Raw genomic sequence first — 14841 nt, forward strand, 5'->3', positions numbered from 1 at the left:
TGTTCCATTATTTATTTAATTTTATTTTGTTGCGAGGACGGAAGAGGCATTTTAACATTTCCGACCTTCCAAAGAGAGAAGAGGGCAGTGAGACTAGTCGACTGGAAGCTCAATTTCCATTTCCATTTCCTTCTCCAGCAGACTGAGCCAGCCGAACCAGTACCGAAACGACGTCATCGTTTGCTTCTCGCACTTCTCAGTTCCACCATTTTCCTCTCGAACTCCGCCTTTGGATTTCCCACCTGTTTTCCCCTAATTCGTCTCTTCGTGATCGGTAAGTCCGCCACATGCACGTTCTTGCATTTACATATATGTATTCGTACACATACACATCTACGTTTTGGTGTACGGCTGGCTGCGTCTGTTTGTAGTTGTTGGAACTAATTCGTATTCCGATTATTCTGTGTGTATGTGTAATTGTGTGAATTTGTGTGGGATTTTGTGAATGTGAATGAACTGGCGAGTGCTAATTTATGCATATTGTGCGGCGGTGTGAGTTTTCGGATTTTTTGGTGGTTTTAGGGTTAAGAGCCATCAATGTTTTTGAATTTATGAGTTGATTTGATGCTATTTTACTCACAGTAGATTTGATTTGTTTGGTCAGGTGTTTGTCTAAAATCGAGTGAGAACTGAGTGTGTCAATGTGAGGCTGATTGCGGTTATAGGCGTTTGAGTTTTTTTTTTCTTTCTTTATGCTGTTGTTCGAATATGGATCTTGCGTGTACTTTTCGGCAGCCAAATGTGTTATATGGCATTGAAGGGGCTAGTTATAAGAGGTTGAATTGCTTCAGTTCACCCATTATCTTTGGGAGTAAAGATTTTTGTTGTAACTTTCTGGGAAATTCGAGAATTGTTGTGAAAGCATGTTCGGGTAAGAAGTTGAAGAGAACTGTTTGTGTAAGTGGCTGTAGGATTTCACGTTTGGCCTATAGAGAAAAAACTGATGATCATTTGTGGAATTCGAATCCGAAAGTGCCATTATCTTGTAACTTCGGCAGTGTTTTCAAAGGGTCAAGAGCAGTTTGGTGGTCGCGGTGTCAGAATAATGACTCATTAGCGTATGTTAATGGAAATGGTCGGAATGTAGAATACCTAGAAGGTCATGATGAGAGCATGGGAGTTGAGTCTGTTCATGATGCTGAGTTGACTGACTCCAGAGAAGAGGATGGACGTTATGAACACAAAGAAGAACCAGAGGCACCTACATTGGATGAATTGAAGGAATTGCTGCAAAATGCCATGAAAGAACTGGAAGCTGCACGACTTAATAGTACCATGTTTGAAGAAAAGGCTCAGAGAATATCAGAAGCTGCGATATCCCTACAGGATGAAGCAGCAAATGCTTGGAATAATGTCAATTCAACCCTTGATGCTGTCCAAGAGATCGTTAATGAAGAGACTATTGCCAAAGAAGGTGTTCAGAAAGCAACAATGGCACTTTCATTGGCAGAGGCAAGGCTTCAGGTGGCAGTAGAATCTTTAGGGATTGCAAAAAGAGAGGGAAGTTCGTCTGAAATTTCACAAGAGAATGATGGGGAACATGATTGCAAAGAAGAAGAAAAAGCACTTTTGGTTACCCAGGAAGATTTTAAGGAATGCCAGGCAAATTTGGCCATCTGTGAGGCAGAGCTAATGCACTTGCAGAGTAAAAAAGAGGAGTTGCAGAAGGAAGTGGACAGGTTGAATGAGGTTGCAGAGAAAGCACAGCTCAGTGCTTTGAAAGCAGAAGAGGATGTAACCAACATAATGCTTCTAGCAGAGCAAGCTGTTGCTTTTGAACTTGAAGCTGCAAAGCGTGTCAACGATGCAGAAATTGCATTACAAAGAGCAGAGAAATCTAGTTCCAACTTAATTGTTGATACCACGGAAAACAACCAAGGACAGGTGTTGAGTGATGATAATGCTGCTCTTGAGGAAGAGGAGACGGTAGTCCTAGGAAGTTCTGCTCATATCATTGTTGAAAGGGACAGAGATGTGCCAATTGATGGTGATTTGTTAGCTGTCAAGCCTTTGCCAGACAGCCCTTCTGACAAAATCAGCCAGAGTTTTGAAGATGTGAATCAATCTGTTGATCTGAGTGATCATGAGAATGGAAAGTTAAGTTTGGATTCTTTAAAAGACGCTGAAGTAGAAGCTGAAAAGTCAAAGAATGTGGTTCAAGCTAAAAAGCAGGAAACTCAGAAGGACTTGAGTAGGGAGAGTTCACCGTTAAATTCTCCCAAGACATTATCAAAGAAATCTTCTCGTTTCTTTTCTGCATCTTTCTTCTCTTCTGCAGATGGAACTCCGACATCAGTTTTCCGGGATCTGATGGAGTATGCAAGGAAGCAATGGCCAAAGCTCGTTGTTGGGATGTTCCTGTTTGGAGTAGGGTATGTAGTGTTGTTTCTACTTGTTATCTTGTTTATTTCTGTGCCTTGTTTTCCTCCTCTTCAACAAGGTTTTCTATTAAAAAAAATTCCTGCTCTTATAATGGTTATATGGGTTGTGAGCCTTGTCTTCCTTTGATCTCAAGATGCTGAAATTGATCACAGGCTCACCTTTTATGCTAATCGAGCAGAAAGGGCCACACAACTGTTACAACAGCCAGATGTCATGACCACTAGTATTGAAGAAGTTTCCTCAAGTGCGAAGCCTCTAGTTCGAGAATTACAGAAACTTCCTAGAAGATTTAAAAAACTAATTGATATGATTCCTCATCAAGAGGTATGTTGCCTAACAAATTTTAGTTTGGTCTAATATGTCTCATAATTTCCACTTTCTCATCTGTTCTATCTTTTTGGTATAACATGTATCATAATATCCACTTTCTCATCTGTTCTATCTTTTTCTCAGGTGAATGAGGAGGAAGCTTCTCTCTTTGACATGTTATGGTTATTGTTAGCAAGTGTGATATTTGTGCCTGTATTTCAAAGGATTCCTGGAGGTAACTGAATCTCTATAGCTTTCATTTCCATTTCACACTTGTTTGGTTTTGTTTGTCATTTCACATGTACATAGCAAATAGTATTTTCTAGTTGGTTTTGGTTATAGAATTGCATTACTTTGCAATCTTTAGAGTATAAACCATAAAGTCTGGAGCTCCACAAAACACTGTACATTTAATGTATAAGTTAGCTTCCGAACTTTCTACTGTTTCTTTTTCACTGATTGGTATCATCTGTCTGCTGCTATCTTTAGGCAGTCCTGTTCTTGGGTACTTAGCTGCTGGCATCTTGATTGGGCCTTATGGCCTCTCTATTATTCGTCATGTACATGGAACAAAGGCAATTGCTGAATTTGGAGTTGTTTTCTTGCTGTTCAACATTGGCCTCGAGGTGAAGTCTATGAATTGGACAGTTTGTTATTTAAATTTAATGAAAAGAATATTATGCTTGATCTGAATTACAATGAGGAAATTAACAAGACTGGTTTTCCTTTTTTAGCTTTCTGTTGAAAGATTGAGTTCAATGAAGAAATATGTATTTGGATTAGGCTCTGCTCAGGTGAATTTTTCATATTCATTTTGGCCTGGCCATTTATAAGATTTTCTATATTGGTAGTGAGAAACAAGTTTGCTATCAGTTTGTTAATATGCATAAGCAATGCAGGTTTTGGTGACAGCTGTTGTGGTTGGTGTGGTTGCTCATTATGTTTGTGGGCTGCCTGGTCCTGCTGCAATAGTAATTGGCAATGGTCTGGCTTTATCATCCACTGCAGTTGTTCTGCAGGTAATGGTTGGTTATATTGATTTTCTCATTCAAAAAGTAAATACACGGGGTGGGTAGATGGTGAAATACAAGCATCTTACACTGAGTATCTGGATATCTTCAATATGTTTATGTTAAGTTATTACCTGGTTTTTGGACCTTTTAATAAATACAAAAATTCATGATGACTATGATGAAGTGGGTAACTACAGTGTAGATTTTCTTTCTTTGAGAGAAAAGAAGCCTTGTTCTCTTGGAAAAGGGTCTGGGATGTGAATGTTCCAGTAAAAGCAACCTTCTTCATGTGAGAAGCAGCTCACCATAACAGATTAATTGATGATAATTTGTGGGTTAGAGGCAGAATATTGGTGAGTAGGTATTGTTTGTGTCAAAGGCAGCAGGGCAGCACAAAAATTGATTACACTCTTCTGCATTGTGCAGTGGCTTCAAAATATGGGGTTTTATCCTATATTTGTTTAGTATTTCTTGGGCTATACCTAGTTCAGTTTCCGGTCTTTTGGGTTGACATGTTCAGTGCGTAGGTTGTTCATCATGTGGGAATCCTGGTTTGGTGGTCAGAGTGGTACATAAGAGCTTTTGAAGGAGAGGCATCCTATGATTATTTAAGGATGTTTGAGTGTATGACAAAGACATCGAGTTTTTTTGGTCCTTTTTTTTGTTCTTTGTTCTTCCGCTCTAGATTTCTTGTTTGATCTTGTTTTAGTCGATCGATGTTACATATAGTTTCTTTACATGGGTTGCACCTCTCTGCATTTTCTTCCCAACAACCTATTTTTATAAAAACTCCAAAAGCCTTTGAATGAATATTTCTTTTGACGGACAAGTAATTAATTTGCTTCAACTTATTTTCAGGTTTTGCAAGAGCGGGGTGAGAGCACTTCACGTCATGGCCGTGCTACGTTTTCTGTCCTACTTTTCCAGGTCACTTTGAATCTTAAAAAATATATGAAGCATCCATCGATTTCGAAAGAAATCATTTTCTGGAAAATGAGTCGTTAGTGTTTTAATATGTTAATGGCATATTTGATTGAATTGACCATCGAACTTAGAGTTTGTGGTCATCTAGTTGAATCAACTAAACATCTTGACTCATGCTGACGCATAGATCTATGTTTTTGGGATCCTTACGTTGCATCTTTACTGTGAGCAATTATGGTAGGGTGATCAGCATCAGCAATGCATATTGCATAGTTCCACCCTAAGCACTTTGAATATTAGTGTTCTCCATACAGAAATTACCCGTCAGAGTTTAAATTTACTGGATGGTTAAGTGATGTTATGGTTACTTCCTACATGTGTCGATTCTTGACAGTTAGAATGCAACCCGTTCCATCATTATTTTAGGCTTTTCTTTGCACCTTTGGTTATTTCATATCATCTAGGTTTGCGTCACAAATCATTGACCAAAATTAGTTACATTACTTACTTTTTGGTTAACTTTCAGGATTTGGCTGTTGTTGTTTTGCTAATTCTTATACCTCTGATTTCACCAAATTCATCCAAAGGAGGGGTAATCCTACTTATGCTCTCTTCTTGCTGTTCAGAATCTTATCATTGTTCAGAACGTCAGAGCCAGCCGTGCTACTTATTTTTATCATACTAAGTAACTTCATCTCTTGTAGATTGGTTTTCAAGCCATTGCTGAAGCTCTTGGACTTGCTGCTGTAAAGGCAGCAGTTGCCATCACAGCCATAATTGCTGGTGGGCGCTTGGTAAGTCTTTGGACATCCAAAACTTTTGAGAATTATGTCAATGAAATGGGTGAATTCCTAGGAAAAATAACTGCATAGTTGTTTTAGGCATTTATGGTTGAAGCTCCAAGTGGTTCAACAGACTACTAAGTCTCCGTTGTTGCAAAGGTTCTAAAAGACACTAGTCGGGCGGCGGGCTGGGGCCTAGCGCCTAGGCGGATTTAATTAAATCTATTATATTTTGTGTACACAAGTGTTTGTTTATACTTAAAAATATATATGATTTCATCATAAACTACAAAATGGAATGACATATATTATGAGCTATTGGAACATAATGAAAACTTTGAGAACAAGTATATAATGTGTGTTCCCTTAAGTATTCAACAAGTTTCTTACAATTTATTGAAAAACTAAAATGCAAAATGAAAGTTATCTATTTTCTGTTTTAGTGAGTCACAACCTAGGCGGGTCTGGGTAGGCTAGGTGGGCGCCTCAGTAGGTCTAGGCGCCCTTTCTTAATTTTCAAACGCCTAGGCATTAATCGGGGCGGTGGCCAACTGCCTAGTGCGTAGGCGGGGGCCTAGGCGGCACTAGGCGGGGATTTTTAGAACAGTAATGCTAAACTATGCTATGTTCTATTAGAATAAAGAATTGGGAGGAGGGGAAACATATATTTGCTTGAGAAAACAAGTTCGGAATGTTTTCCAATTTTTTACAAGCTCTGGTGTTTTATCTCATCAAGTTCTTTCAAGAGTCAAGTTTGTGCGTTTAACCTAATGTTTCTTTTTTGTGGTTTTGCAGTTGCTTCGACCAATTTATAGGCAAATTGCAGAAAATCAAAATGCAGAAATATTTTCTGCCAATACATTGTTTGTTATCCTAGGAACAAGTCTTCTCACTGCCAGGGTAGGTTCTGCATTCTGTCTTTTAGTTAATTTAGTTTTGGGTCATTCTTGAGAGTTATAAAGCTTTATGCTTTTCTTTTGTCCCTTGTATAGGCTGGACTATCCATGGCACTGGGAGCATTTTTGGCTGGTTTGCTGCTTGCAGAAACTGAATTTTCTTTGCAGGTTGAGTCAGATATTGCTCCATACCGTGGTCTTCTACTGGGCCTCTTCTTTATGACGGTATGTGGTTTCTGGTGGCAATTGTTTGAGGTTGAATTAAGAGAATAATTGGGAAAATAGAGAGGGAAGACCTGCCCCCAAATGGATTTTCTACTGGATTATATGAAAATGAAATCAATGAAATCAACATTGTACAGATTGTTTAAAACAAAATGATATCAACTTCTAATTGTAGAGAAGGCTGTTACTTGAGTTCTTGACTTCAAAATTGTTTTTAATTTTAGTCAAATGATCCTGTCAGTCTATTGTCCGTACAATGTTGCTCTTGTATCTTCAATTTTTGTAACAACTATTTTATGGGTTTTCAGGTTGGAATGTCTATTGATCCAAAACTTCTTCTTTCAAACTTCCCGGTTATAGCTGGATCATTAGGACTCCTAATTGGTGGCAAATCCTTATTGGTTGCTTTGATTGGCAAACTGTTTGGCGTTTCAATAATATCTGCAATAAGAGTTGGTCTTCTTCTTGCTCCTGGTGGAGAGTTTGCTTTTGTTGCTTTTGGTGAAGCTGTTAATCAGGTTTGCTTTTTAGCCGTTGATACTGCTTCTGAGAATTGGTGGTTTGCATTTTAGCAGCTATACTACTTAACTAAATTTTATATGGTCTTTTTGGTGTTTATTTCCTACAAGTAAAATGTAGTTGCGGATAATAGCCTTCTTTTGACGCATCAAATAGGTGTTAACCAATATTACAAATTAAGATTCATAATGGGTAAAAGCAATACAATTTTTTTTATTAAATTGGTATTGAAATTTGATTAACTACTTTGCTAGTTGGTGTTATATTCAGCTTAATGTCTTCTCAGGCCTTTCTGCGGTGTTAGAAGTATTGTGCTAACTGTGTCATCTGCAGGGAATAATGACTCCTCAATTATCATCATTGCTCTTCCTTCTTGTGGGAATTTCAATGGCCATCACACCATGGCTAGCTGCTGGAGGGCAGTTAATTGCATCTCGTTTTGAGGTGCATGATGTTCGAAGTTTACTACCTGTTGAGAGTGAGGTAAAAAACGCCTGATGAAGATGTACTGTTGTCACTTTTGATGTTTTGCCAAGACTAATCGTTATGAAGCATCGTTTCCCACGCAGAAAATCCTTTTAATTTGAATCTACAACAGTATTTTTCCTTGTTTTCTTAGAACTTGATTAGCATATGGTAACTGCAACTATCCACATGGTTTTTGTTAATTCTTATTTTCTAGTTATTTAGATTGTTTGAAATGAGACAAATATATTTTTTATTAGTCCTTGACTTTTTTTTAATTAATATTTACTGATGATTGGTGTCTCTTGGATTGCTTATATTTTCAGACAGATGATTTACAAGGTCATATAATCATCTGTGGATTTGGTCGAGTTGGCCAGGTTGTAAAAAATTGCAGCTATCATACAATTAATTCTAAATCTTTCAAGCTTGTACATGTATTTGTAACAGTTGTAATTTGTTTTTTTTCTCTCCCTTTGTGCTTTTCAGATAATTGCACAGCTTCTTTCTGAGAGATTAATTCCATTTGTAGCTCTTGATGTGAGGAGGTAATCTTGAAGACGTTTTGGAATTTCCATTACAATTGATATTTCAAAAATTACTACTTTTGGATGTCTACATGTTAGTCTCAGACTCTCATGTGTAATAATAGCTACATGTTAGCCTAGTTTGTGTATACATCTCAACAGATGGTTTTTGGAGTTTATTTATGTTCTTAGCCAGTAACAAGGACGTGAATCGTGATGACAATAAAAAAGTATATTTCAAGGCTTGAAAATCTTGGGAATGGTTGTTTTCTAGATTTTTTTGGGATATGTTCTGCAAGAGACTGCAACTCATATATCTCATTTGTCATGTTCTTTGTTGTTACAGTGATAGAGTGGCAGTTGGACGCTCGCTGGACCTTCCAGTCTACTTTGGAGATGCTGGTAGCCGAGAGGTATGTACAATAAGTTGAAATTATAGTTTTTTCCATTTGCTGGTTTATGATATTGACTTGCTTTCTACCCCATGAGTAGGTGCTCCACAAAATTGGTGCTGAAAGAGCATGTGCTGCAGCGATCACTTTAGATTCTCCTGGTGCAAACTATAGAACTGTTTGGGCTCTGAGCAAGTATTTCCCGAACGTCAAAACTTTTGTTCGTGCTCATGATGTCGATCATGGTCTTAATTTGGAGAAGGCTGGGGCTACAGCGGTAATAATTTTATGCCTGTTCTTAATATGCTCTCTGTTGCCTGCACCTAAAGTAATCCCAATATTTAATGGATTAGTATATATTTTATATGTTCTCGAGTAAGATTTGCATTATTGACTAATCAGTGGCTTAAAACTTGGAATGCTTACTTATAGTTATCTCGAGTGCATCACATTCATGAGAATTTGATTCATTCTCACGAAACTTGCAGGTTGTTCCAGAGACCTTGGAACCGAGTCTGCAGTTGGCAGCTGCTGTTCTCGCTCAGGTAAATTAGTTAATTGTCAATATTTCTTTCGAGTCCCATCGAGATAAAAGGATGTTGCAATTGGGCCCTAGTGATCTCCGAATGCACCTCTTTCTAAGCATCACAAGCCAATGCCTTTGTGAGAAAAGACATTAACGCACATGGTATATCACCAAGCAGAGATCGGTTGAATGGTTCATGTAATTGGCTTGAGCTTCGTTTTATTTTCATAAATTTGTATATTTCTTCATAAGATTCCCCATCATTGAAGATTGTCTTCAAATGTTCATGAGCTTTGCACACATGTTTTTCTTGTTTTTCAACTTGACATTGCAGTTTTATGATTGTAACATTTGTTTTCGCTGGAAGTGTCTTAACACCGTCATCTCCAATTATTCTTATCTTGTCCTTGTCAGGCTAAACTACCCATGTCAGAGATCACATCAACAATCAACGAGTATAGGTCCCGTCACCTTGCGGAGCTAACTGAGGTACTCCACGTTGCCTTTCTGTTTTACTTAACAATTTTATCGGAACCTCAGTTATGGCTTTGACCAATAAGTATGAACCAAGTTCCAGTACTTCTGACCTCTGTCTATCATATGCTCCCGATACTTGAGTTGAGATCTTCGTATTTACGTTTTTCCTGTGCAGTTATGCGAAACTAGCGGAAGTTCTCTTGGCTATGGATTTTCTCGAATGATGAGTAAACCCAAAACTCCTCCTCCAGATTCTACAGATGAGAACCAGTTCACTGAAGGAACACTGGCGATCTAGAAGATGGCAAACACGGTAAATGATAAAAGGAAATTGTAGAAACAGCTCAAGAACTGTATTGCAGATAACTTCTTCGATTTTGGACCCGAAAAGGAAATGATTCATCTTCCAGTGGGTATTAATTGTACAAAAAATACACAGAAAAGGCAATCAATTGCGAACAGTTGAGTGACAAACTTTTGTTCGATGAACTTTGTTGAACGAACCGACATTCTTGATGCATCTTTCTGTTTGAAGGCGCTATCATTTTGTTTTGGGCACTGTTCGGGTCTGAAGTATAGGAAATCATAAAATTTCCCAATCTTTTGTTGGGTTTTATATTACTTCTTGTTTCTTTAGCAGCATTGGTTTTTGGGTACGCCGATTGTATAGTATATTTACGCCACGGTTAAAGTGTTATTTGCTGTTTTTTTTCATTGAAATGTAGGAGACGACCTTGAAATTACAAAGAAAGCTCTCGATTAGTAGTATTTACGTCACGTTTTTGATACGCCGATCCTAAGCAACTGTTGTTTTCTGTTGCCGGAACATTTCCTTTGCGTGCTTATCGGCTGTCACCGTTAGAAATCGAGAGCTTTCTTTGGTCAAAAGAGTGAAAGCTTCTTGGTGACGGACGAGGTGAAACCTAATATGTTCGTTTATCAATGGAGGAAAAACCTCACATTAGTGAAAATTACTAACATCCAAAATGTAGTTTTCGCAATGAAATAGGAGGGGAGTAACCATCCGCTAATTCCAGATAAGGACTTTAAAAAGTTTAGATTACAACTCGTAACCATTCGTGACCAAAGATGTTCTACACCGGAGCTATCTGCATTGGTGGGTAAATCCGGAACACTAAACAAACGTGATTGCAGGTTAGCAGTCACGACGGCTTTCCAACAGAAAGATCAATTCGTGCTTCAAAATGGTCCACTCCACTTTTGCTTTGCAATTTTGTACTCCTAAGAATTGAAACCTGAGAGGTGGGAAATAAATTTAGTCCACAATTTCGGATTGGATCCCCACATTCTTGTCAGTAGAAATCATAGATCTTGACAATTAAGAGGAAGAAGATGAAGCAACTTAATAATAAAACGATCATAAAAGACTACGAGACATACCTTGGGCCGCTCCATAGAGCTCCCAAAATATCCTATTCCAAAGGATAAGGACGTGTAAGCAGCACCAATCTCTACAGCTTTCAACTTTGGAGACCTTCCTGTAACCTAAAAAGCAAACACATAAACATACACTTATTCTACACAAATAAAACATAACTAACACGAAAAGGTTCTAGCTTGGGACTCACTGTTATGGGAGCATCGGCTTGCACAAGTAGAATTCCGGCACTTCTATCAGTACAATCATGATTACTCTCCTGAACAACAGAGCGTAAAACTTTCGTGCAAGCAGAGGCAGGACCTGCCTGTTAACTAACCAATGAAAATGGCTGTCAAGTTCACATACTTAGTTTATGTACCATGTCTATTCTCGTCCGGATAAAACCAAGTAACTGATAGACATTGTAGGTCCGCCCAACTCTACAGTTCTAATTATAACTTTGAAGAATCATGACCGCTTCAATTTTGGCCACTTCAGACTGCTCCTGTCTTGAATTTTAACAATCACATCAAGGAAAAACATTTAAAAAACAAATTATATGGTAATAGGACATACAGTGACAGAGACGCAGGACTCGCGAGCTACAAATCCTTTCATTACATATTCTCCAGCACCACTAGTATAGCAGCCAACTATACACGGAGCACCAAAAAGACCTTTGGAGGACGCCCAACACCCTGCACCATGCATTGCTGCTAATCCCACACGTCCACCAACCTGTATTTTTTTTTTATACAAAAAGCCGGTTAGATTATCAATCACTAGTCACTCCAAACAGATGACAACCAAAGAATGCAAATTCTTAGAACCCTGTCACCTTCAGTGCAATTCCCCCACTTGAGGCGCCGGATGCTATTTGTCCTTCAGCGTCCACACAAATAACTCCAACAGTATCCATGATGCAATCCTCTTCAGCTCCATTATGCTTCAAAGAATCGCATGGTTGAGCTACTAATTCTAAACACAGATACAACGATAGTGTCAGTACTCAGAAATTAAGAATGTACACATGCAGATGATAAGTTGTACTGAAAATAATTTTAGCTTTGAAAGCAAAGGCATAGGTTTTTTAATCATCAAACAGTGACGAAATACCTGATATTCCAGCGGTCTCTTGAGGAATACAAGAAAGTCTAAAATCAGAAACCTCTGTATTTGCTTTTGCATCATCCACCATTGATTTGTACTTTCTCCATTGTGCTTTTGCTCTTTCTGTCACCAGCCACTGTTTTGAAATACACAAGATTAATTCATCTTTTTTTTTAAAAAGACAAAAAATTACAATTGAAACTTTAGAGCCATTAAATGGCAAAAATAGATATGTATTTTTCTCAATGTTTATTTTCCCAGTTAACTTAAGCATAATAAATAAAGATTAGTGATTGATTACCTCATCATCAGCTGCAGTAATTGCTGAAACAAGGCCCTTGGACTTTGCCCATGCATGGGCACCTTCACCAACAAGGAAGCTACACAATATCAAATTCGCTCCATTATTAAATTAAAGGAAATAAAAATAAGGGAAAAGGAAAGAAGAACAGGAGGATCGAAAGAAAAAAAAAATGCTATTACGAATTACAAATATTGAGGGAAAAAAATAATAAAAAGAAAATATCGCTAAACGCAATGATTGGAATGAAAGCTATAACTGTCTGATTAAGAGAGATGAAATAGTACATGGGAGGTATTCAGCCCAACGCCAACAGAGGGGATCCCATCATTTGTTCCTTGGCCAATAAAGCAGCGACCTGAATGGGGTTTCTGACACCTGGTCTACAACATATGCAAGGGGATATTCAGTGACACGGGGGAAAATGCAGAGTAGAAATCAGTATGGAAACAGTAATATGTTTAGCAGAATCAGATAAACAGATCATCTTAAACCTGAAATTGCTCCAACAGCTCCAAAAACTCCAGAATTTCCATCCATAATACTGGCATCGCATTCTACACGACCATCTTCTGTCAAATTGGATCCTCTGCCCGCATTCGTGCTTGGGTCATCCCTTAAGACAATAATTTCATTAAAAACACAATCAATAAACAATACATGATACAGTGGGGATTAAAAGTGCTCTTGCAGAAAGGAAAGAAACTTCTACTGACATCCTCCTCGTAACTGCATACAAAGAAAATAAGAGGCACAATATCTAATCTTCTTTTGAACCTGAATCTTCTTTATTACGTTGTTCTACATGCACGTTGATGCTTTCGTGAAGCACTCTGTCCTAGGATCCTAGCTACTTGAACATAATTGGATTGAATTCCTCCCAGAAATCTATGTAACTCCAAATGTACACTTCAAAGTACCAAAGTTAAACCAGTAAAACCATGATTTTTGTACAAAACATGAGCTAAAATCCTCCGTAAATTTCCACGGATGACTCTTTCCACATTCACACAACCATAGCTCTTGCACAAGAAGAAAATCAAAACTTTCAAAATCCCACAAATACTAGATACAACATGCATATCCCGTAGCTAACATTTTGAACACGCAGCGCCAAATTACGAATTACGAATTCCTACTTCCCAATATACAGTCTTCTAAGAACATATTAACAAAACCATCACTAAAAGAAAACAAAAACAAACATATATACCCTGTATACACATATAGACAAACACACACAGTTATATACATTTAGATTGAAAGAGAAAATGCACCTCCAAGACTTGAATAGCTGCAGTAACAGCATCTATGCATCTACCAGAACCCTGAAGCAAGAATAACACAAAAACAACATTCAAATTACAAAAATGCCACTGCCAATCTTTTCAAGTTTCAATCTTTCCTTGTCTATTTCCCTCAGGCTTTGTGGGGAACCAAACAGAAGCTGGAATGATACAAAAAGGAAAATAAAATGAAAAATGTGCTTGAGAGAAAGACCTCGCGGATAACTGAACCGGCGACGAGGCAAGCGCGTTTAACCGCGGACTTGAGGGACTTTCTCGTTGGATGGCGCGTGGTATCCCGCGCCGACGTGAACCGCCAAGAAGAATGTGGCGTTTTCCTCTTCTTCGTGCATTTGGTTGGTGGCAGCCATGGACTGGCTGATGGATCTAAACACTGCGTTTCGTCTTCTGGCTTTATTCTTTTATTTTTGGTCTTTCTTGATGAGCCTAAAATTTTTATTGCACTTTCTTTGTTTTTTGTTGTCAAAATTGCACTATATTTGTTTGATTCAATGCTTATTTTATTTTATTTTATTGTATTTTCAAAAAATTGGATATTTATTTGTTTGAAAACGTGGGATATTTTAATTCATATAATAAATCATTTGGAGAAAGATTTGAACTAAAGTGAAGAGTGTGAAGCACACTATTTATGTCGCTTTGTTATGCCTAATGGTTACTTTTTGCAACACTTATTTATGTCATGGGTATCGGAAATGTAAAACACAAAATTTCTGCGTGTAGACATGTTTTCAACCACTTAACCTATTAATCTTTTATTAAAAAAATTGTAATCTTTACGTGAAGAGAGATGTTCTCAAGCATTTAAGCTATTAATCTCGTATGTTTATTTATTAGAAGCGATATTATAATTAGTGTTGAATGCATGGGTTGAAGAGGAAAGACCTATCACCAAAACAATTTACCGCTTGTTACTTGTAAGTTGATTAATTAGTAGTGTAAAACGTATAAATTGAATAATTTGATAACTTGTTACTCTCGTATGTTTATTTATTAGAAGCGACATTATAATTAGTATTGAATGCATGAGTTGAAAAGGAAAGACCTATCACCAAAACAATTCACCGTTTGCTACTTGCAAGTTAATTAATTAGTAATGTGCAACGTATAAATTGAATAATTTGATAACTTGTTGCTCCACCAACTATTTTATTTATTTATTTTTTAAGAAACTGGGAATAACATTACCAAGACAAAGATGCCAACACAGAATAAGGAAAGCCTACACCAAGGCAAGCAAGCAACTAAACAAACAAAAAACCGAGCAGCAAAGGTAGGTAGGGAGTGAAAACGCTAGAACTCGGT

The 14841-nt window shown here is 37.7% G+C and overlaps 1 protein-coding gene and 1 pseudogene across 1 annotated transcript; one reads left to right on the top strand and one right to left on the bottom strand.

Moving 5' to 3' along the window:
* Positions 1-21: 21 nt before the first annotated feature.
* LOC137719974 (K(+) efflux antiporter 2, chloroplastic-like) lies at positions 22-9978 on the top strand. The gene is made up of 21 exons (XM_068458955.1): positions 22-274; positions 605-2372; positions 2535-2706; positions 2836-2926; positions 3181-3317; positions 3426-3485; positions 3591-3710; positions 4563-4631; positions 5155-5220; positions 5333-5422; positions 6206-6310; positions 6403-6531; positions 6840-7049; positions 7384-7533; positions 7842-7895; positions 8005-8063; positions 8389-8455; positions 8535-8711; positions 8923-8979; positions 9375-9449; positions 9613-9978. The coding sequence occupies exons 2-21, from the start codon at positions 709-711 to the stop codon at positions 9733-9735; spliced, it is 3675 nt and encodes a 1224-aa protein (XP_068315056.1). The 5' UTR covers positions 22-274; positions 605-708; the 3' UTR covers positions 9736-9978.
* Positions 9979-10412: 434 nt separating this feature from the next.
* LOC137721491 (putative threonine aspartase) lies at positions 10413-13907 on the bottom strand (annotated as a pseudogene).
* Positions 13908-14841: the final 934 nt, after the last annotated feature.

Source organism: Pyrus communis, chromosome 16 (genome assembly GCF_963583255.1).
Source record: "Pyrus communis chromosome 16, drPyrComm1.1, whole genome shotgun sequence".
In the NCBI taxonomy this organism is placed as follows: domain Eukaryota; kingdom Viridiplantae; phylum Streptophyta; class Magnoliopsida; order Rosales; family Rosaceae; genus Pyrus; species Pyrus communis.

Bases quoted from the DNA above. Each gene is read 5' to 3' on its own strand.
- LOC137719974 (XM_068458955.1), top strand. From the start codon at position 709: ATGGATCTTGCGTGTACTTTTCGGCAGCCAAATGTGTTATATGGCATT. The intron at 8,064-8,388 runs GTAATCTTGAAG...TTGTTGTTACAG, and splicing joins GTAGCTCTTGATGTGAGGAG to TGATAGAGTGGCAGTTGGAC. The intron at 8,712-8,922 runs GTAATAATTTTA...CGAAACTTGCAG, and splicing joins AGAAGGCTGGGGCTACAGCG to GTTGTTCCAGAGACCTTGGA.